The sequence below is a fragment of the Chlorocebus sabaeus genome, chromosome 11, assembly GCF_047675955.1.
Source record: "Chlorocebus sabaeus isolate Y175 chromosome 11, mChlSab1.0.hap1, whole genome shotgun sequence".
In the NCBI taxonomy this organism is placed as follows: Eukaryota; Metazoa; Chordata; class Mammalia; order Primates; family Cercopithecidae; genus Chlorocebus; species Chlorocebus sabaeus.
Genome location: NC_132914.1, coordinates 48,214,865 through 48,237,310, shown reverse-complemented (window position 1 = coordinate 48,237,310; position 22,446 = coordinate 48,214,865). Strand labels below are relative to the sequence as shown.

The following is a 22,446-nucleotide window of genomic DNA, read 5'->3' as shown; positions in this document are numbered from 1 at the left end:
TAAAAAAAAAAAAAAAAAAAATTTCAATTAAAAAACTTTTTTTGCCGGGCGCGGTGGCTCAAGCCTGTAATCCCAGCACTTTGGGAGGCCGAGACGGGCGGATCACGAGGTCAGGAGATCAAGACCATCCTGGCTAACATGGTGAAACGCCGTCTCTACTAAAAATACAAAAAACTAGCCGGGCGAGGTGGCGGGCGCCTGTAGTCCCAGCCACTCAGGAGGCTGAGGCAGGAGAATGGCGTGAACCTGGGAGGCGGAGCTTGCAGTGAGCTGAGATCCGGCCACTGCACTCCAGCCTGGGCGACAGAGCGAGACTCCGTCTCAAAAAAAAAAAAAAAAAAAAAACTTTTTTTGGCCAGGTGCAGTGGCTCACGCCTATAATCCCAGCACTTTGGGAGGCCAAAGCGGGTGGATCACGAGGTCAGGAGATCAAGACCATCCTGGCTAACCTGGTGAAACCCTATCTCTACTAAAAAAATTCCAAAAAATTAGCCTGGCGTGCTGGCAGGAAAAAAAAAAATTTTTTTTTGCTCACTGCAAGCTCCATCTCCTGGGTTCAAGCAATTCTCCTAACTCAGCCTCCCGAGTAGCTGGGATTACAGGCACCCGCCACCACACCCAGCTAATTTTTGCATTTTTAGTAGAGATGGAGTTTCACCACATTGGCCAGGCTAATCTCGAACTCCTAACCTCAGGTGATCCTCCCACCTCGGCCTCCCAAAGTGCTGGGATTATAGGCATGAGCCACCGCGTCCAGCCAAAACAAAATTTTTTTTTAGAATATAAGAATGACTCAGTCGGGCGCAGTGGCTCACGACTGTAATCCCAGCACTTTGGGAGGCCGAAGTTGGGCAGATCACGAGGTCAGGAGATCGAGACCATCCTGGCTAACACAGTGAAACCCCATCTCTACTAAAAATACAAAAAATTAGCCAGGCATGGTGGCAGGTGCCTGTAGTCCCAGCTACTCAGGAGGCTGAGGCAGGAGAATGGCGTGAACCCAGGAGGCGTAGTTTGCAGTGAGCCGAGATTGCGCACTGCACTCTAGCATGGGTGACAGAGCGAGACTCCATCTCAAAAAAAAAAAAAAAAATTTTTTTTTAAATAAATAAATAAAGAATATAAGGATGACTCTCCATATTTTGATTTCAGTAAGTTACTATGGTCTGAATGTCAGTGTCCCCCAAAAATTCCTATGTTGGAACTTAATCCCCAAAGTGATAGTATTAAGAGATGGGGTCCAGGCACAGTGGCTCACAGTCATAATCTCTGCACTTTGGGGGCCAACGTGGGAGTATCATTCATGGCCAGGGGTTTGAGACCAGCCTGGGAAACGTAACAAGACCCCATCTCTACAAAAAATAAAAAATTAGCCAGGTTTGGTGGCACACGCCTGTAATCCCAGCTACTTGGGAGGCTGAGGTGAGAGGATCGCTTAAGCCCAGGAATCCAAGGCTACTGTGAGCTATGATCTCACCACTGCACTCCAGCCTTGGTGATGAGCAAGACTGTCAGAAAGAAGAAAGAAGAAGGAAGAAAGAAAGAGAGAGAGGGAAGGAGGGAAAGAGAAAGAAAGAGGGAAAGAGAGAAAGAGAGAGAGAGACAGAGAAAGATAGAAACACAGAAAGACAGAGAGAGACAGTGCCTCTAGGAGGTGATTAGGTAATGAAAGAGGAGTGCTCATGAACAGGCTTAGTGCCCTTATAAAACAAGCTTGAGGGAGCCTGTTTGCCCCTCCCACCATGTGAGGATGCAACAAGAAGGTGCCATCTTTGAAGCAGACAGCAGGCTCTCATCAGACAATAAATCTTCTGACTTCTTGATCTTTGACTTCCTAGCTTCCAAACTGTGAGCAATAAATTTCTATCATTTATAATTTACCAAGTCTAAGGTATGTTGTCATAGCAGCAGAAATGGATGGAGATAGTAAGTGGACATTCTGAAATACAGATATCTGCGAAGCAGGGAGGTGGGAGCAGGGGTGGAGGAAGAAGTTGAAACAGAGTTACCAAGTTAGCATGGGGGGAACCAATGGAATGTCTAGAGTAGACGAAAGTCAGGGCTACAGATACAGACTAGGGAACCATGTACACAGCCATGACAGCTGAAGTCCTGGGCACAGATGAGATTACTCATCTGTGTATGTAAAGTGAGGTGAAGAACAGACACAAATCTGAGGAATACCCTCATCAGGAGAAAGAAAGAGAAGAAACCCCAGAGAGAGCACGAGGAAGGTTAGGAAGCCAGAAGGAAACTATGACACAAAGGTTAGGAAAGGAAGAGTTTATGAAGACACTGGTCCACAGCATAGGGCCGGGCGCAGTGGTTCACGCCTGCAATCCCAGCATTCTGGAGGCCAAGGAGGGCGGATCACGAGGTCAGGAGTTTGAGACCAGCCTGGCCAACATGGTGAAACCCCATCTCTACCAAAACACAAAAATTAGCTGGTGGCAGGTGCCTATAATCCCAGCTACTTGGGAGGCTGAGGCAGGAGAATTGTTTTAACCTGGGAGGCAGGGGTTGCGGTGAGCAGAGATTGCACCATTGCACTCCAGCCTGGGCAACAGGGTGAGATTCTATCTCAAAAAAAACAAAAGTCCACAGTGTACAATGCCGCAGAAAGAGACGCCATATCCAGCAGGTTCTCTGCAGTCTGAAATTGGGAGTCAGTGGTAGCCTTGGAGACAGTTGTTTCACAGACTTAATAAGGCAGGGGAAATGGACTGAGCAGTGAGCAAAGGTAAGAAATAAGAGGAAGGAAATACAGGCCACACCTTTTAGGCTTGAGAGAGGGAGAGTGCCAGCACATGAAAGCAAGCATATTCTCATGCAAGACTGTGGCAAAGTTTTGTGTGTGTGTTTTTTTAAAGCTGGGAGGCTGGGCGTGGTGGTTCATGCCTGTAATCCCAACATTCTGGGAGGCTGAGGTGGGAAGATTATTTGAGCCCAGGAGTTCAAGACCAGCCTGTGCAACAAAGCAAGACCTTGTTGCTACAAAAAAATGTAAAAATTAGCCGGGCATGGTGGAATGTACCTGTAGTCCCAGCTACCTGAGAGGTTGAGGTGAGAGGATCACTTGAGCCCAGGAAGTCAAGGCTGCAGTGAGCACCCCACTACACTGCAGCCTGGGCAACAGAGTGAGACCCTGTTTCAAAAACATAAAATAAAGATGGGAGAAGCTGGAACAAATATATAGGCTGAAGGCAAGGAGACAAGGGCAAAGTGTTAAATGAGAGGCTGAAGATGAAAGAAACAGAGAGAAACTGTAAATGAATAGATCAATCAATAAACTGAGATCCCAAGATCTCAAAAGAGAAGGGATGAGAGTGAGAACATGGAGGGACAGACCTTAGAAGAGGAAGAGGACAATTCTTCCTCTGAGAAAAGAAAGGGGATACAGGTGGAACTGATACAGATGAGTCTGCCAAGTGTTGGGGAGGGAAGCTGAGGGACTCTGGTCTTCCTTATAAACTAGTGAGAATGAAAGGTGATAATGCATAGTCTTGGTTAACTTTGCTTCATAGCTGTCTTTAAGAAACTGATGAAAGTTGTAGACCTAGATCCCAAAAAAGACACATAAGTACTCACACTCAAAATCCTGTATACAGCCAGGTGTCGTGGCTCATGCCTGTAATCCCACCACTTTGGGAGGCTGAGGTGGGAGGACTGCTTGAGCAGCCTGGGCAACATGGCAAGAGTCCATCTCTACAAAAGATTAAAAAAATTAGCTGGGCATGGGGGCGCATACCTGTGGCCCCAGCTACTTGGGAGGCTGGGATGGAAGGATCACTTGATCCCAGGAGTTCAAGGCTGCAGTGAGCCATGTTCACACCACTGCACTCCAGCCTTGGTGACAGAATAAGATCCTGTCTCAACCAAAAAAAAAAAAAAAAAAATCCTGCATGTAATTTTAGAGTTTTCAGGTCCAATGAATCCAACCCATGTATCCAAAGATTCAGACGGCTGTGACACTATGGAATTTCCAAAGAAATGGCCTCTCAGAACCTGTCTTACTCATAAAAGAGCATCCACACCAGAAAGCATCTTATGCACTATAAACACAAAGATATGAAAAACTCTCAATCCTCTGTGATATAAACAATCAACAAAAAGAGATGGACCATTTGATGTGTACAAAAGTACTAACTTAGACCCTAAGGGTAAAGAATATAGGAAACCATCTCCACTTTTAGGAAACTTAGAATTCAAAGATAATTGAGGCCCAACACAATTGCTCATGTCTGTAACCCCAGTGCTTTAGGAGGCTGAGGCAGGAGGATTTCTTGAGACCAGAAGATCAAGATCGGCCTGGGCAACATAGGGAGACCCCCATCTCTACCAAAAAAGTCAAATAAAATATTAGCCAGGCATTGGCCAGTATGGCAAAACCCTGTGTCTACTAAAAATACAAAAATTAGTGGTGTGTGGTGGCGCATGCTTGTAATCCCAGCTACTTGGGAGGCTGAGGCACGAGAATCACTTCAACCTGGGAGGAGGGTGTTTTTGAGCCAAGATGGCACCACTGCACTCCAGCCTGGGCAACTCTGTCTCAAAAAAAAAAAAAAAAGAAAGAAAAAGAGAAAGAAAAAAAGAAAAGAAAAGAAAAGAAAAAATTAGCCAGGCATCGTGGCGCACACCTGTAGTCAGAATCAGGAGGATCACTTGAGCCCAGGAATTAGAGGCTGCAGTGAGCTACAATGTCACCACTGGACTCTAGCCTCAATGACAGAGCAAGACTGTCATTAAGAAAAGGAAAAAAAAAAGGCCGGGCACGGTGACTCACACCTGTAATCCCAGCACTTTGGGAAGCAGAGGTGGGCGGATCACCTGAGGTTGGGAGTTTGTGACCAGGCTGACCAACATAGGGAAACCTCATCTTTACTAAAAATACAAAATTAGCAGGGTGTGGTGGTGCATGCCTGCAATCCCAGCTACTCGGGAGGCTGAGGCAGGAGAATCGCTTGAACCCAGGAGGCAGAGGTTATGGTGAGCTGAGATCGTGCCATTGCACTCCAGCCTGGGAAACAAGAGTGAAACTCCATTTCAAAAAAAAAAAAAGAAAGAAAGAAAAAGAAAAAAAAAAAAAAAAAGACAACTGAGTGACAGAGCCTTAGATTTAGCAATGGCTTTAAATAAAAGTAATATTTTTAAAAGATGAAAGATCAGTCTAGAGCTAAAAAGAGACTATAATCAGACCAATTAAGTCTGAGAGGACTCAAGAAGGCTGGTGGTAAATAAACTCTAAGGAAAAGAAGATCAAGAAAACTTTTTTTTTTTTTTTGAGACTGAGTCTCACTCTGTCTCCCAGGCTGGAGTGCAGAGGCGTGATCTCAGCTCACTGCAACCTCCACCTCCCGGGTTCAAGCAATTCTCCTGCCTCAGCCTCCAGAGTAGCTGGGATTACATGCACCTGCCACCATGCCCGGCTAGTTTTTGTATTTTTAGTACAGACGGGGTTTCGCCATGTTGGCCAGGCTGGTCCCGAACTCCTAACCTCAGGTGATCCGCCCACCTCAGCCTCCCAAAATAATGGGATTGCAGGCGTGAGCCACCGCACCCAGCCAGAAAACTTTTAAAAGAGGAACTAAAAGGATGTGTTCACTGAGGACAAGTGGGGGATGAGAAACGGAAGAGTAAAAACCATAGTTTCTGAAGATTCTAAACATCCATATGTCCCTTTTCATAGCTTGTAGATGCTAAGTCTCAGAAACCAAGCTTACATGTCACAGGCACTTGCCTGAACCTGTAGGTTCAGAAATGTATATATGTGAGATGTCTGTATGAAACAGACCAGCAAGTCTTCTGCTCTAATCAACTGCTCGCAGTGACCCAACAGGTGCCGGACTAAGGGTATAGGTGCCAACAGGAACAACTGATGATGGAGTGAAGCCTTACTTTTAAAAAATGTATCACAAATTGATTCCATTCATCACTTCATATATAACCTTATTATACTAAGTAACACAAGATATTAAAAACTGCCAAGTCTCCATGCGTCCATTCACTATCAGCAGCAATAAAGATTACATGTGCTGAGCACTCACTGCATGCCACACTACACTCGGCTTTTCTATTTCTTACTTTAAACCTCCTTACATCTCTAAGGAGGGTGTCATACCTTTTTGTTGTTGTTGTTGAGACGGTGTCTCACTCTGTCGCCCAGGCTGGAGTGCAGTGGTATGATCCCAGCTCACTGCAAGCTCCGCCTCCCAGGTTCAAGCAATTCAAGCCTCCCCAGCAGCTGGGACCATAGGCACACGCCGCCACGCCCAGCTAATTTTTTTGTATTTTAGTAGAGACGGAGTTTCACCATGTTGCCCAGGCTGGTCTTGAACTCCTGAGCTCAGGCAATCCACCCAGCTTAGCCTCCCAAAGTGCTGGGATTACAGGAGGGAGCCACTGCACCCCACCGTCATTCCTTTTTTAAGTGTTGAAAACTCATACCTGGGAGGTTAGACAGTTTGTCCAAGGTCACAGAGCCAATAAATGAAACAGCCAGAACTTCAACCCAGGCCCACCAAATGTCAAAATATGTGCTTCTCAAATGATTACACAATAATACCTTACGCCAAGATCAAGTCCCCAAGACAGAGACTTTATTTTTCAATTCAAATTGAAATGACCAAAAACTTATAATATTCTTAAAACAACATAAGAAATAAATAGTTGCAAGTTATTTAAAATAAATTTCAGATACGAAGGACCTCTCTATAAGAGCTTACACTGAGGCCTGGTGCGGTGGTGGCTCAAGCTTGTAATCTTGGGACTTTGGGAAGCCGATGCGGGAGGATCACCTGAGGTCAGGAGTTTGAGACCAACCTGGCCAACATGGCAAAACCCTGTCTCTACCAAAAATACAAAAATTAGCCAGGCATGGTGGCAAGAGCCTGTAATCCCAGCTACTCAGGAGGCTGAGGCAGGAGAATCACTTGAAACCGGGAGGTGGAGGTTGCAGTGAGCAGAGATCATGCCTTGCACTCCAGCCTGGGGCACAGAGCAAGACTCTGTCTCAAAAAAAAAGAAAAAAAAAAAAAAAAAAAAAAAAGCTTACATTGAGCTAAGGCCAGACTCAGTGGCTCACACCTATAATCTCAGCACTTTGGGAGAACCAAGGCAAAAGGAGCTCTCAGCTTCCCGAGTAGCTGGGACTACAGGCACAAACTACCATGCTGAGCAAATTTTTGTAATTTTAGTAGAGACGAGATTTCACCATGTTGGCCAGGATGGTCTTGATCTCTTGACCTCGTGATCTGCCCTCCTCAGCCTCCCAAAGTGCTGGGATTACAGGCATGAGCCACTGCACCCAGCCTCATCTCTACTTTAAAAAAAATTTTTTTAAGAGATAAAATAAAAAGCAATTTAAATACTTAGAAAATATATGATTGGCCCGGTGCCATGGCTCATGCCTGTAATCCCAGCACTTTGGGAGGTCGAGGCAGATGGATCATTTGAGGTCAGGAGTTCAAGACCAGCCTGGCCAATATAGTGAAACCCCATCTCTACTAAAAATATAAAAATTAGCCAGATGGTAGTAGCATTTGCCTGTAGTCCCAGTTACTGGGGAAGCTGAGGCAGGAGAATCGCTTGAGCCTGGAAGGTGGGGGTTGTGGTGAGCCGAGATTGCGCCACTGCAGTCTGAGCGACAGAGTTGAGACCCTGTCTCAAAAAAAAAAAAAAAAAAAGAGAAATCACACTGGTCAGGGATAGGTTTACAAAAAGGTGGTACTTGAGCCTGGTGTGGTGGCTCACACCTGTAATCCCGGCACTTTGGGAGGCCAAGGCAGGCAGATCACAAGGTCAAGAGTTCAAGACCAGCCTGGACAACTGGTGAAACCCCATCTGTACTAAAGATAAAAAAAATTAGCCGGGCATGGTGGAGGGCACCTATAATCCCAGCTATTCGGGAGGCTGAGGCTGGAGAATTGCTTGAACACAGGAGGCAGAGGTTGCAGTGAGCCAAGATTGCACCATTGTACTCTAGCACAGGCGACAGGGAAAAATTCCATCTCAAAAAAAAAAAAAAGCCAGGTGCGGTGGCTCATGCCTATAATCCCAGCACTTTGGGAGGCCGAGGTGGGCAGATCACCTGAGGTCGGGAGTTCGACACCAGCCTGACCAACATAGAGAAACCCCGTCTCTACTAAAAATACAAAATTAGCCAGAAGTGGTGGTACATGCCTGTAATCCCAGCTACTCGGGAGGCTGAGGCAGGAGAATTGCTTGAACCCAGGAGGCAGAGGTTGTGGTGAGCTGAGATTGCACCATTACATTCCAGCCTGTGCAACAAATGTGAAACTCTATCTCAAAAAAAAAAAAAAAAAAAAAAAAAGGTGGTACTTTAGCGGAATCCTTAAAGATTTATGAGAAACTGCATATAAGCAAGAAGGAGCATTTCAAAGAATACCCCTGAATTAGACACATGAGAGAGAACCATGGAGAACTCTAGTAATTAGAATACAAATATAGTATGAAGGCCCTTTTTAGCCAGTCACATGAACTTTCAACCTTAAAGTGCTAAGTCTTACACAGGCTAGGACAGAAAGTTGCAATCAAGGGCTGAGCTAAGCGTGACATGTTAATGATTTATCTTATTCAAAAATCGAGCTCAATGCTGTGGGCTGTCAAACAAGATTAATTTTTCAAAATACACACCAGAACAAGGATATCCAAACAAGCCACTCTTTTCAATAAGGTGAATCATTCTTCCAGTGAATTTGTCTGTAACTTCTCTTCTGGAACTGCCCTAAAAACCAGTTTACAATCATTCTGATTTTTTGACAATCACAACTAAAATCAGTTTATAATCACTCTAATTTTTTCAGTCACAACTAGTTTGGGCTGCAAAAGAATATTAACCAGCTTTTCTCTACTTGACTCCAAGTGACCTATAAATGAAACTCTACCCTCAAAGAACTGAAATCTGCCACCATGAGGATTTTCAAAGGAATGTGTCACAGGCTCTGACAGTAATTCTGAAGATGAGCTCCTGCCCACCAAAAACACACACGCAAGTTCCGGAGGTAGATCACTTAGATAATGCCCATTCTTGGTTATTTATAAATATACATTCCTGCTTTCCTTAATACTCCTAGCATCAGGTGTCACAACTGCTTAGATAGAACTTTGATAAAGGTGTAGCCTATGAATCTATGACTAAGCTATGTATTTTGGGAGAAGTGGCCCCGTTTCCCATGACAGGTAAAGCAGGAGGGATTTACCAGTTTTATGGTGGCTTAAGTCTACCTGCCCCCTTCTGAGACTGTATCCAACATCTCCTCCTCTTCCTCTTCAACTCTCCCACCTCTTCCCCATTCCTAAAGAAAAGTCACTGCAATTCCTAGGAAGTCAGCCTTCTCTTATCCCTTTGCCTTCATGGTAGACCCTGTGCCATGCTTTAAGGACCACAAAGCTACATGACGAAACAGGCAGGAGAAAGGGAGGATGGGACTATGTTTACTGTTTGTGCTCAGAGAAGTGTTCAAACAAGAAAAGGGAGGATCCCTTCCTGTGAGTGTTATTTTATCTTAAATACCTTTCCAGTTGTCATCTTTGGACTATTCTCAGACACTGAAAGACTTGAGCTCCTTCCTGCATGCCACAGAAGTATGGGAACATTCTTCTTTGCATTGCGCTTATGACTGATCTGCACGGGCTAAATTATAGCCCTCTCTGCTAGCCACACAATCCAATCTTGTATTTATAATTCTCTTCTGTCTCTCACAACAACAATAAAGCAGATAGCTTCCTCTTTTCTTAGAAGGCAGCCTGTGTACATAACTCCACCATGGTTATGGACTGTTTTGTCGGCATTTTTCAATGATTTCCCTGCCAGACTCAGAGCTGCTTGAAAGCTACCATGGTATCCTGCTCACTTGCACACAGTAGGCACAAAATACACATCTGCTGAACTGAATGCGTAAGTGATGGGATTTGAAAGAGATTTCAGAGAGAGAGAATCAACACTGTGGTACAGAACGGTTTAGGGCCAGGCACAGTGGCTCACACCTGTAATCCCAGCACTTCAGGAGGCCAAGGCGGGTGGATCATCTGAGGTCGGGAGTTCGAGACCAGCCTGACCAACATGGAGAAAACCCATCTCTACTAAAAATACAAAATTAGCCGGGCATGGTGGCGCATGCCTGTAAAGTCAGCTACTCAGAAAGGCTGAGGCAGGAGAATCACCTGAACCCCGGAGGCAGAGGTTGCAGTGAGCTGAGATCACTCCATTTCACTCCAGCCTGGGCAACAACAGCAAAACTCCATCTCAAAAAAAAAAAAAAAAAAAAAAAAAAAGAACTGTTTGGTAGCATTTCCTTAGAGTAAAAATTAGTTAACAAGTTGTGCAATGACAGCACAGATATTTAAATCATTCCACTATCATCATCACATGACAGCTTAGGATAATGATACTTATTAGGTATGCAGCTTTAGACAAAACAATCTTTCCAAGTACAAGTTTTCCTTTCTGTTAAGCCAAAAAAAAAGAAAGCGGGGGTGGGTGGTAACAATACCTATTCTATCTATTGACGTTTAGTGAAGCTCAAATGACAATATACAAAAAGATCATTACACAAATATAATGTATTATTAGACAGATTTAAGCAAATTAATTCTCCCCATTAGTGCTATTTTATGTGCATACACTTGACTAGACCATATACATAAGTCCAAACAACAGAGCTTACTGTCAAGATATAATAATAAAATATGTGGATCATTAAAAATTTCAGTCACAGAAATACTTGCAGAAACCTTCCACCTATTCAACTCATCTATAGAAAAGCTCACCCTTATATGAAAATTCAATTTTTAAACGATTTCCAGGCAGTTTCAGCCTGTTCTTTTTGTGGTAGAAGCAGGTGTTAACCAGGAAGATGCCTGGTGACCTGCCTGAAGCACCAGACACATCACAGGGCTCTGCAACACGCTCTGCGGCAGAGCCCAAAGCAGGCACAAACCTGCATTTCAGCACAGAGTTGGCTGATCTATTACCAAAGCCTGCAGCTGAAAATACAGGCAAGCACAAAGAAAATTCTTTAACAGCAAACAGCTCAGATTATTGCTATGATTAGGACCAATGACAGCCTGAACCTAAAAAAAAAAAAAAAAAAAATGAAAATAGAGAAATGAGTGCACCAATGTCAGCAAGGCATGATAAACACACAGTTAAAAGCATCTTTAGCGGTGGCTCACGCCTGTAATCTCAACACTTTGGGAGGCTGAGGCGGGTGGATCATTTGAGGTCAGGAGTTTAAGATGAAGCCTGGTAAACATGGTGAAACCCCATCTCTACTAAAATACAAAAAAACTAGCCCGGCAGTAGTGGCGCTCGCCTGTAATCCCTGCTACTGGGGAGGCTGAGGCAGGAGAACTGCTTGAGTCTGGGAGGCGGAGGTTGCAGTAAGCTGAGTTCGGACAACAGTGTGAGACTCCATCTCAAATAAAACAAATAAGCAAACAAAAGAAAAGCATCTAAAACAAAAAAAGCAAAGTACTTATGTTAGAGCAGAGTAACTGTAGAGAAAATGCAAAACAAACAAAACTTAGCTCTAAATATGCTACAGACATCACAAATAACACCATACTACACAGATATTGGGACTATTGGATTATTTTAACTTCACTTGAATTCCTAATGTCTATCTACTCCAGCCAACCGTCCCCTGTACTTTAAGCAAGAAAGATGACCAATATGCTGACACTGCAGGCCCAAGTTTTTCAATTGTATTTTTTCCAGAGTCATCCATTGCTAAAATAGATGAAATACGAGAAGTGTAGTATAAATCTATAAGAAACAAATTCAAACCAAGTCAGATGCCAACCAAAATAATCCTTCATTGGAAAGCAAACCACGCACTTGTCCTTAAAATGTTTAAGCCTTGGCATTCACAATTTGAAGAAGTTTCACACCTTTCTGAAGGAGAGAGAGGTGAGCTAATCAGTGTAGGTCCTAGAAATAGTCCCTCAGAATATTTCTAGACATTCTAGAGATGTCTAGAAACACCCAGAGATGTAAACAACAATCAGCTGGAAAGAGATATACCCAGAATAAGGAGCTTCCAGGATTTCCCTCTCCGTGTGAAAGCAATCAACTCCTATTTTTAATCTCCCTCTGACGCAAGCATCCAGGCAAACCTCTCTCTTTCTGACTAATCAAAGCTAGCTGATTTGTTACTTTCATATAGCAGTTTTAAAAGTCAGATTTTAATGCAAGTCAACACAGATTTAATGTCAACGCTTTAGGAGAAGAATGAGTTATCTTGAGAGACAGAAATGATGGTAAGCCTCTCAATTTTCGAAGCGGGGCGGGGGAACTTAAAGAAATTTACATCTAAACAAACTAAGCCTCAGCCATTCAAGTCTATGGCAAATGGATTCACCTGGTGAATATTTCAAACAGGTATAACTGGGCAGACAAACGCAAAGGATTCCTATCTTCTCAAACACTTTACAGAAACAAATTAATTAATACCAGTGATTCCCGGGGCTGGCCAAAGAATAGCTTGAAAATTGAATTGATTAATTGAAAAATAACATGTTGATAGTTAAGTACACGTAAAAACAGCACTTCCCTATACATTAGGTTATTAAAAGGGTTATTAAAAATAATTATTTCCTTCAATGCCCAACAGGATTTATAACATTCAACTCTACTTTTGGTTTTTCATTGTAAAGGATTCTTGGAGGGGAGGGAACCATAATGCCTTAATAAGTAAACAATAAGTAATGTTTAATAAGATCCTGGGAGTTGATCACATTCTTCTTTTCCAATCAAGAGTTTTTGATCCACTTGAAAAATGCTAGTGAAGAGGGCCTTCCACAAGGAACTCAAGAATATGCAACTCTGGAGACACAACCAAAGTACTGGTATCAAGCTTGGAAAAATGCTGCTTTTGTCTCAGGGGCAGCTAGTGATAAAAACAGGAACTTTACAGAGAACTGATCACAACTGCCCAACAAGCCTGATCACATGGCCCACAACGGAGCACTGTGTTTCGCTCATTGTTGTACAAGGAGTTCTCTAATAACAGTGGCTTGATTTATCCCATTTTTTTAAATTCTGAAAAATCGAACCCTCCCTGTCCCAATCCATTGTCAAAAGAAAGAATGCCGGCCAGGATTTGCAAGTAACCGGTAGCCTCCTCTCTCTCCCTCTTCAAAGACTCCAAAAGGTGACCACATGCGGAAAATTCAGCCCAAATAACAGGCACCAGGAAAAAAAAACCTCTTATGACAAAGGTGGTCTAAAAGCAGCACCGAGTGGCTCTCTGGGTTAATGCCACTGCTTCTCATCTCCCTAGGACCCTCAATGGCTCACCCGCTCTGTCTCACTCCTGTCACTGAGGAGGCATCGCGCATTGTTAAAGGAAAGAGAAGAAATACTGCTGCGGATTTCCCATGTGTCTTTCTCTTTTCGAAAGGGGAAAAGGGGCTGGAACAAGGCGTGGAGCCCTCCAAGAAAAGCGGAGAGGAAAGGAGAAAGCTGTCAGCCACCCTCCTCGCAGCCCTCCCCCTCACCCCACCTGGCCCAGACGCCTGGGCAGAAGCGGGAGGGCGCAGCTTTGTCTCGGGTTTTGGGGCGCAGGAAGCGCAGAAGCAGTGTGGGCTCGGGAGGACCTCTCCCACAAGCCCTTACTTAGTCCCCTTCATGGGAAAACAATGAAAGCCACAGGAAACCACTTAGTAGGGTGGGAGAGGAGGGAAGATGGTCGTGGAGCGCCAGGCCAGGTTCTCTGCACCCTCGTCCCCCTCGCCGCACGGCCGCCAGGGCGCGCGGCGGGGACCTGTCTCCCGAGTCGCAGCGATCCGCAGGGCCCCGGGCGCCCTCTCCCCCGCCCGGCTCCTACCCTCCGAGAGCTCCAGCTCCAGCTCCGCCAGCTGCGCCCGCACTTCAGGCGGCAGCGCCGCCACCGCGGCCGGCGACGGCTCCAGGCCTCGTTCCGCCATCCCGGCTCCGCCAGCCACACTCCGGAAGACAAGAGAGGGGGCCGAAGGAGGGAAGGACCGACGCGGGCCCACACCCGGCTACAGGATCCGGCTCCGGCCGCCGAGCGCCACCAGCACCGCCGCCGCCACCGCCGCCGCCATCAGCAAAGGTCACGTGAGCGCGACGGCCCCGCCCCCGGGCCAGGAGGACGCACCGCCTCCACAGCCCAGTCAGACTGAGGACGCACATGCTTATGGCGCCCTCTACTTGGGAGTTACCAGAACGACGGGCCCAAGCCCACCAACAGAATTTCCCTGCTGCGAAATGGGCTCATGGTATGGACCGTCGGCTTTACCACAGTAGTGTGGACACATAGCATTTACCTTTACTCTCGAGCAAGTTTTTAGGGGCCCCAGGCCTTACTTTTTCCAATGTATGTCTGTCGTGTCCTTTACTCCATTTCCCCTGATTAATACCTGCCCATTTATAAAAACCTAATCACAGGCCACCTCCTTGACTGCGACTCCTGGTCCTATCTGCCAGGAGCTCTCTGTTTCTGTTTCAGTTTTAAAAAGACAATGGCAGGCCGGGAGCGGCGGTTCATGCCTGTAATCCTAGCACTTTGGGAGGCCGAGGCAGGTGGATCACCTGAGGTTAAGAATGCTAGGCCAGCCTGGCCAACATGGTGAAACCCTGTCTCTACTAAAAATACAAAAATTAGCCGGGCGTGGTGGCGGACGCCTGTAATCCCAGCTACTCAGGGCAGATTGAGGCAGAAGAATCCCTTGAACCCGGGAGGCGGAGGTTGCAGTGAGCAGAGATCGCGCCATTGCACTCCAGCCTGGGCAACAAGAGCGAAACTCCGTCTCAAAAAAAAACGAAAAAGGAAAAAGAAAAGACAATGGAGAGGAGCTCCACTTCTTTCTTTCTATAATTCTAACGACTTACAAGGAGGGAACTTACTTTATCTCATCCTCCTCAGTATATGGCCAAATAGGTGTTCCAAAAACATTAATTTTAATTTAATATGAAGAGGGTCCAAGGCTGGGTGCAGTGGCTCACACCTACGATCCCAGCACTTTGGGAGGCCAAGGTGGACGGATCACCTGAGGTCAAGAGTTCAAGACCAGCCTGGCCAACATGGCGAAACCCCGTCTCTACTAAAAACACAAAAATTAGCCGGGAGTAGTGGCACATGCCTGTAATCCCGGCTACTTGGGGGAGCTGAGGTAGGAAAATAGCTTGAACCTGGGAGGCGAAGGTTGCAGTGAGCTGAGATCACGGCCACTGCACTCCAGCCTGGGCAACACAGTGAAACTGTCTCAAAAAAAAAAAAAAAAAAAAAAAGTGACGGTAGGGCGGTGGTGGCTCACATCTGTAATCCCAGCACTTTGGGAGGCAGAGGCAGGCAGATCACGGGAGGTTAGGAGTTCGAGATCGGCCTGACCAATATGGTGAAACCCCCTCTCTATTAAAAATGCAAAAATTAGCTGGACGTGGTGGCATGTGCTTGTAATCCCAGCTACTCAGGAGGCTGAGACAGGAGAATCGCTTGAACCCCGGGAGATGGAGGTTGCAGTGAACCCAGATGGTGTCATTGCACTCCAGCCTGGGCAACAAGAGTGAAACTCCGTCTCAAAAAAAAACAAAAAAAAGTAAAAACTGGATGAAGCATACACCGGAATTCTCTGTACTACCTTTGCAACTTTTCAGTAAATTTAAAACCATTCTAAAGTACAACGTTTGTTTAAAATTAAAGAAGCTTAGAACAAACTTGAGAGCTCCTCCTACCTCAGCCTCCCAAAGTGCTGGGATTACAGGCATAAGCCTCATCCAACCTTTACTGCATTCTTCCACCAAATTATTCTACCTTTTTGCTAGATTATTCCTTATAAATTGTCTTTATTTCTAATGGTTTATTCTTTACCTTAATCTTTTTGTCTAGATATTATTGTTGTACCAGCCTTTTTAATTACTACTTGCTGACTTTTTTTATTCTTTTATTTTCAACTTTTGTCTGTGACTCTGTGTGTAACAAATTAATTAAATCCATTTATGATCATTTAACATAATTATTGATATATTAGGACTTATTTCTTCGTTCTTGTTAAATGTTTTCTGTGTATCAATCTCTGTCTTTGCTTTTTTTCCTATTGTTGAATTAGTAAAGTGTTAGATAGTACTTCTTTATTCTTCTGGTTTAGAAGGTACAGATTATACTGCTATTCTTTCTGTGGCTATTCTAAAAGTTTAACATTAAATTTTTCTCCTAGGCCAGGTGTGGTGCCTCATGCTTTTGGAGAAAAAATTTTAAAAATTAACAAACAAAAATATACTATGTTTGTACTGTGTTACTTTTTTTTTTTTTTTTAGACAGAGTCTCGCTCTGTCACCTGGGCTAGAGTGCAGTGACTTGATCTCAGCTTACTACAACCTCTGCCTCCCAGGTTCAAGCAATTTTCCTGCCTCAGCAGTAGCTGTGATTACAGGCACCTGCCACCATGCTCGGCTAATTTTTATATTTTTAGTATTTTTAGTAGAGATTTGGTTTCGTCATGTTGGCCAGGCTGGTCTCGAACTCCTGACCTCAAGTGATCCACTGGCCTCAGCCTCCCAAATTTTTGGGATTACAGGCGTGAGCCACCACGCCAGCATTTACCAATGCTGTTTATTTCTTCACATGAACTCAGGTTATTGTCTAATAATCTTTCATTTTGAATGGCTCACATTGCAGGGCAACTGACAAATTCAATTATTGTTTATCTGGGAATGTCTGCATTCTCTATCATTTTTCTTTTCTTTTTTTTTTTTGAGACAGAGTCTGGCTCCGTCACTCAGGCTGGGGTGCAGTGGTGCCATGTTGGCTTGCTGCAACTTCAATCTCCTGGGCTCAAGTAATGTTCCCACCTCAGCCTCCCAAGTATCTGGGATTATAAGTGCACGCCTCTACGCTCGGCTAATTTTTTACTTTTTTGTAGAGATGAGGTCTCGCTATGTTGCCCAAGCTGGTCTCAAACTCTTGGGCTCAAGTGATCCTCTCTTCAGCCTCTCAAAGTGCTGAGATTACAGGCATGAGCCATCACACCTGGCCTTTCCTTCAGTTTTGAGGTATAGTTTTGTGGATATGGAATTGTTGGTTGACAATATTTTTTAGCACTTTGAATGTCTTTCCACTGCCTTCTGGGCTTCATGGTTTATTTTTATTATTATTATTATTTTTGAGGCAGAGTTTCACTCCTGTTGTCCAGGCTAGAGTGCAATGGCAAGATCTCAGCTCACTGCAACCTCCGCCTCCCAGGTTCAAGCAATTCTCCTGCCTCAGACTCCCAAGTAGCTGGAATTACAGGTGTGCCCCACCATGCCCAGTTAATATTGTATTTTTAGTAGAGATGGGGTTTCTCCATGTTGATCAGGCTGGTCTCGAACTCCTGACCTCAGGTCATCCACCTGCCTCAGCCTCCCAAAGTGCTGGGATTATAGGCCCAGCTGAGTGCCATGGTTTCTGATGAGAAGTCAGTTATTAATTTTGTTGAGGATCCCTTATACATGATGAGTTGTGTTTTTTTGTTGTTTTTTGTTTGTTTGTTTGTTTGTTTTTGCTGCGTTCAATATTCTGTCTTTGTTTTTGTCTTTTGGCAGTTTGACCATAATGTTCCTAGGTGTGGATCTCTTTGAGTTTATTCTTCTTGGAGTTAATTGACCTTGAATGTGTACATTAATATTCTTTATCAAATTTGAAAAGGTTTCAGGGATTATTTCTCCAAATAAGCATTTTTTTTTTTCCTTTAGAGACAGAGTCTTACTGTCAGCCAGTCTTCAGTGCAGTGGCACAATCATAGCTCACTGCAGCCTCAAACTCCCAGACTCAAGCCTGGCTAATTTTTTTACTTTTTGTGGAGACAGGGGTCTCCCTGTGTTGCCCAGGCTGTTCTCAAACTCTTGGGCTTAAGCAATCCTCCCATCTTGGCCTCTCAAAGTGCTGAGATTACAAACACGAACCACCCTACCCAGCCTCTAAACACTGTTTTAAGTACAAAGAAATAGTTATTGTTTCTGCATGTCATAGCTGTGTAACTTTACCTTTTCCTGTTTTATCTAATATTGATGTATACATAGAAGAAAGGATACTTCAGAACATGAATTTCAGAGCAATCTACCAAGTCTCGTGATTACAATAGTTGAAAAATTGGAAAAATTGTCTACCCAGAAAATGCAACAGAATCAACTAAAATGCCATCATTCATTCATTAAAATATGTATTAATGCCGGGCGCGGTGGCTCAAGCCTGTAATCCCAGCACTTTGGGAGGCGGAGACGGGCGGATCACGAGGTCAGGAGTTCGAGACCATCCTGGCTAACACGGTGAAGCCCCGTCTCTACTAAAAAAATATAAAAAGCTAGCCGGGCGAGGTGGCTGGCGCCTGTAGTCCCAGCTACTCGGGAGGCTGAGGCAGGAGAATGGCGTAAACCCGGGAGGCGGAGCTTGCAGTGAGCTGAGATCTGGCCACCGCACTCCAGCCCGGGCGACAGGCGAGATTCCGTCTCAAAAAAAAAAAAAAAAAAAAAATATATATATATATATATATATATATATATAAATAAATGGCCAGGCTCGGTGGCTCACACCTGTAATCCCAGCACTTTGGGAGGCCAAGGTGGGCAGATCACAAGGTCAGGAGTTCAAGACCAGCCTGCCCAACATGGTAAAAACCCTGTCTCTACTAAAAATACAAAAATTAGCTGGGCATGGTGGCGGGCGCCTGTAATCCCAGCTACTTGGGAGGCTGGGACAGAGAATTGCTTGAACCTGGGATGCGGAGGTTGCAGTGAGCCAAGATCGCACCACTACACTCCAGTCTGGGTGACAGAGCGAGAGTCTGTCTCAAAAAAAATTAATAAATAAAATATATCTTAAGTTAAAGTAACATGTTAGGCATTGCCTAGGTGCTAGGGATACAGTGTTTGAATAAGGTCCACATTCATATAGAGTTTAAATTCTAGTTCTACAGAATATTAATGAGAGTTGTATAAGGTAGCTTAAAATTAGGTCAATATATAAAAATAAGTAACTTTCTTGTCTTTTTTTTTTTGAGATAGAGTCTCGCTTTGTCGCCCAGGCTGGAGTGCAGTGGCACGATTTCGGCTCACTGCAAGCTCCGCCCCCCAGGTTCACACCATTCTCCTGCCTCAGCCTCCCAAGTAGCTGGGACTACAGGTGCCCACCACCTCGCCCGGCTAATTTTTTTGTATTTTTAGTAGAGACGGGGTTTCACCGTGTTAGCCAGGATGGTCTCGATCTCCTGACCTCATGATCTGCCTGCCTCGGCCTCCCAAAGTGCTGGGATTACAGGCGTGAGCCACCGCACCCGGGCCCAAAAATAAGTAACTTTCTTGTCTTACAGTAATTGCCATTGAAAGGCAAAATGCATTCATAGTTATAACAAAATATAACATAAATAGAACTATCCCTAGCAAGAAATGTATAGACCTATATGAAAAAAAAAAATAACCTGTAACACCAACTAATCTAAAAGAAGACCTAGCTGAAAAACAAACAGAAAAAGAATACCTAAATGAATACCCATTTCTAGAAGACTCAACATTATGAAGGTATCAGTACTTTAAAACTTAATCAGTAAAAATCAATGCAATATTTATCAAATCTCTTTTTTTTTTTTTTTTTTTGATACAAGGCCTCAATCAGGCTGGAGTGCAGTGGCGTGATCTCGGCTCACTGCAACCTCTGGCTCCCAGGTTAGGTTCAAGCAATTCTCCTGCCTCAGCCTCTGTAGTAGCTGGGACTACAGGCATCACCACTGCACCCAGCTAATTTTTTTTTTTTTTTTTTTTTTGAGACACAGCCTCGCTCTGTCACCCAGGCTGGAGTGCAGTGATGCAATCTCAGCTCACTGCAACCTCTGCGTCCCAGGTTCAAGTAATTCTCCCACCTCAGCCTCCCAAGTAGCTGGGACTACAGACTTGCACCACCATTCCCAGCTAATTTTTAGTAGAGATGGGGTTTTACTATGTTGGCCAGACTGATCTTGAACTCCTGACCTCAGGTGATCCACCAGCCTCGGCCTCCCAAAGTGCTGGGATTACAGGTATGAGCCACCACGCCTGGCTCATTGTAATTTTTAAAAATCGTAACTTGACAAGCTGATTCTGAAGTTCAAACAGAAGATGAAAAGTTCAAAGAAAGTCAAAAAATAAGAGATAGAAAAGGGGACTTTGCCTGACCTGATATCAAGACATACTAAAAAGCTACAAGTCTAAAAACCAAGAAATCAGAAGGGAAGGCTGATTAATGTACACAAAAATTAAGTCTGAATGATAAATAGTAATATAAACGTGCATGTTTTTTAGTGGCAAGGCTCAATATTTTATCAAGTCAGTTGTCCTAAAATTTCCATGGCCAGGCACAGTGGGAAGCCGAGGCTGGTGGATCACCTGACGTTGGGAGTTCCAGACCAGCCTGACCAACATGGAGAAACTCTGTCTCTACTAAAAATACAAAATTAGCCGGGCGTTGTGGCACATGCCTGTAATTCCAGCTACTCAGGAGCACTCAGGAGGCTGAGACAGAAGAATCACTTGAACCCAAGAGGCAGAGGTTGCGGTGAGCCAAGATAATGCCATTGCACTCCAGCCTGGGCAACGAGCATGAAACTTTGTCTCAAAAGGAAAAATAAAAAAACTTCCTGTAAGTGCAATGCAGGTTGGGCACAGTGGCTCACGCCTGTAATCCCAGCACTTTGGGAGGCTGAGGTAGGTGGATCACCTGAGGTCAGGAGTTCAAGATCAGCCGGGCCAACATGGCAAAACCCTATCTCTACTAAAAATACAAAAATTAGCCAGGTATAGTGGTGCACACCTGTGATCTCAGCTACTCTAGAGGCTGAGGCAGGAGAATAACTGGAACCTGAGATGCGGAGGTTGCAGCCAGCTGAGATCATGCCACTGTACTCCAGCCTGGGCAAGAGAGTGAGACTCCATCTCAAAAAAAAAAAAAAAAAAGTGACTTTCTGCCCATGGACGCCGCCGAAGAAGCATCGTTAAAGTCTCTCTTCTCCCTGCCATCATGTCTAAGTCAGAGTCTCCTAAAGAGCCCGAACAGCTGAGGAAGCTCTTCATTGGAGGTTGAGCTTTGAAACAACCGATGAGAGCCTGAGGAGCCATTTTGAGCAATGGGGAACACTCACAGACTGTGTGGTAATGAGAGATCCAAACACCAAGCGTTTCAGGGACTTTGGGTTTGTCACATATGCCACTGTGGAGGAGGTGGATGCAGCTATGAATGCAAGGCCACACAAGGTGGATGGAAGAGTTGTGGAACCGAAGAGAGCTGTCTCAAGAGAAGATTCAGACCAGGTGCCCACTTAACTGTGAAAAAGATATTTGTTGGTGGCATTAAAGAAGACACTGAAGAACATCACCTAAGAAATTATTTTGAACAGTATGGGAAAATCGAAGTGATTGAAATCATGACTGACCAAGGCAGTGGCAAGAAAAGGGGCTTTGCCTTTGTAACCTTTGATGACCATGACTTTGTGGATAAGATTGTCATTCAGAAATACGATACTGTGAATGGCCACAACTGTGAAGTTAGGAAAGCTCTGTCAAAGCAAGAGATGGCTAGTGCTTCATCCAGCCAAAGAGGTCAAAGTGGTTCTGGAAACTTTGGTGGTGGTTGTGGAGGTGGTTTTGGTGGGAATGACAACTTCAGTTGTGGAGGAAACTTCAGTGGTCGTGGTGGCTTTGGTGGCAGCTGTGGTGGTGGTGGATATAGTGGCAGTGGGGATGGCTATAATGGATTTGGTAATGATGGAAGCAATTTTGGAGGTGGTGGAAGCTACAATGATTTTGGCAATTACAACAATCAGTCTTCAAATTTGGACCCATGAAGGGAGGAAATTTTGGAGGCAGAAGCTCTGGCCCCTATGGCGGTGGAGGCCAATACTTTGCAAAACCACGAAACCAAGGTGGCTATGGTGGTTCCAGGAGCAGCAGTAGCTATGGCAGTGGCAGAAGATTTCAATTAGGAAACAAATCTTAGCAGGAGAGGAGAGCCAGAGAAGTGACAGGGAAGCTACAGGTTACAAGAGATTTGTGAACTCAGCCAAGCACAGTGGTGGCAGGGCCTAGTTGCTACAAAGAAGACATGTTTTAGACAAATACTCATGTGTATGGGCAAAAAACTCGAGGACTGTATTTGTGACTAATTGTATAACAGGTTATTTTAGTTTCTGTTCTGTGGAAAGTGTAAAGCATTCCAACAAAGGGTTTTAATGTAGATTTTTTTTTTTTGCACCCATGCTGTTGATTGCTAAATGTAATAGTCTGATCGTGATGCTGAATAAATGTCTCTTTTTAAATGTGCTGTGTAAGGGTAGTCTACTCTGAAGCCATCTTGGTAAATTTTCCCAACGAAGTTAGAATTCCTTCAGGGTGCCGGGCGCGGTGGCTCAAGCCTGTAATCCCAGCACTTTGGGAGGCCGAGACGGGCGGATCACGAGGTC

The 22,446-nt window shown here is 44.6% G+C and overlaps 1 protein-coding gene and 1 pseudogene across 3 annotated transcripts in view; one reads left to right on the top strand and one right to left on the bottom strand.

Moving 5' to 3' along the window:
- The window catches only part of DIP2B (disco interacting protein 2 homolog B), a 255,438-nt gene extending 241,335 nt beyond the window's left edge, over positions 1 to 14,103 (bottom strand). Inside the window, exon 1 of one of the 3 annotated variants that reach the window (XM_008003223.3) lies at positions 13,848 to 14,103. In XM_008003223.3, the coding sequence (XP_008001414.1) occupies positions 13,848 to 13,947 (100 nt within the window). In that variant the 5' untranslated portion in view covers positions 13,948 to 14,103. The remainder of the gene's footprint in view (positions 1 to 13,847) is intronic. The other 2 variants (XM_008003222.3, XM_008003226.3) reach the window with 2 other exon arrangements.
- Positions 14,104 to 19,347: 5,244 nt separating this feature from the next.
- Positions 19,348 to 22,059, top strand: LOC103238303 (heterogeneous nuclear ribonucleoprotein A1-like; annotated as a pseudogene).
- The last annotated feature ends 387 nt before the right edge of the window (positions 22,060 to 22,446 follow it).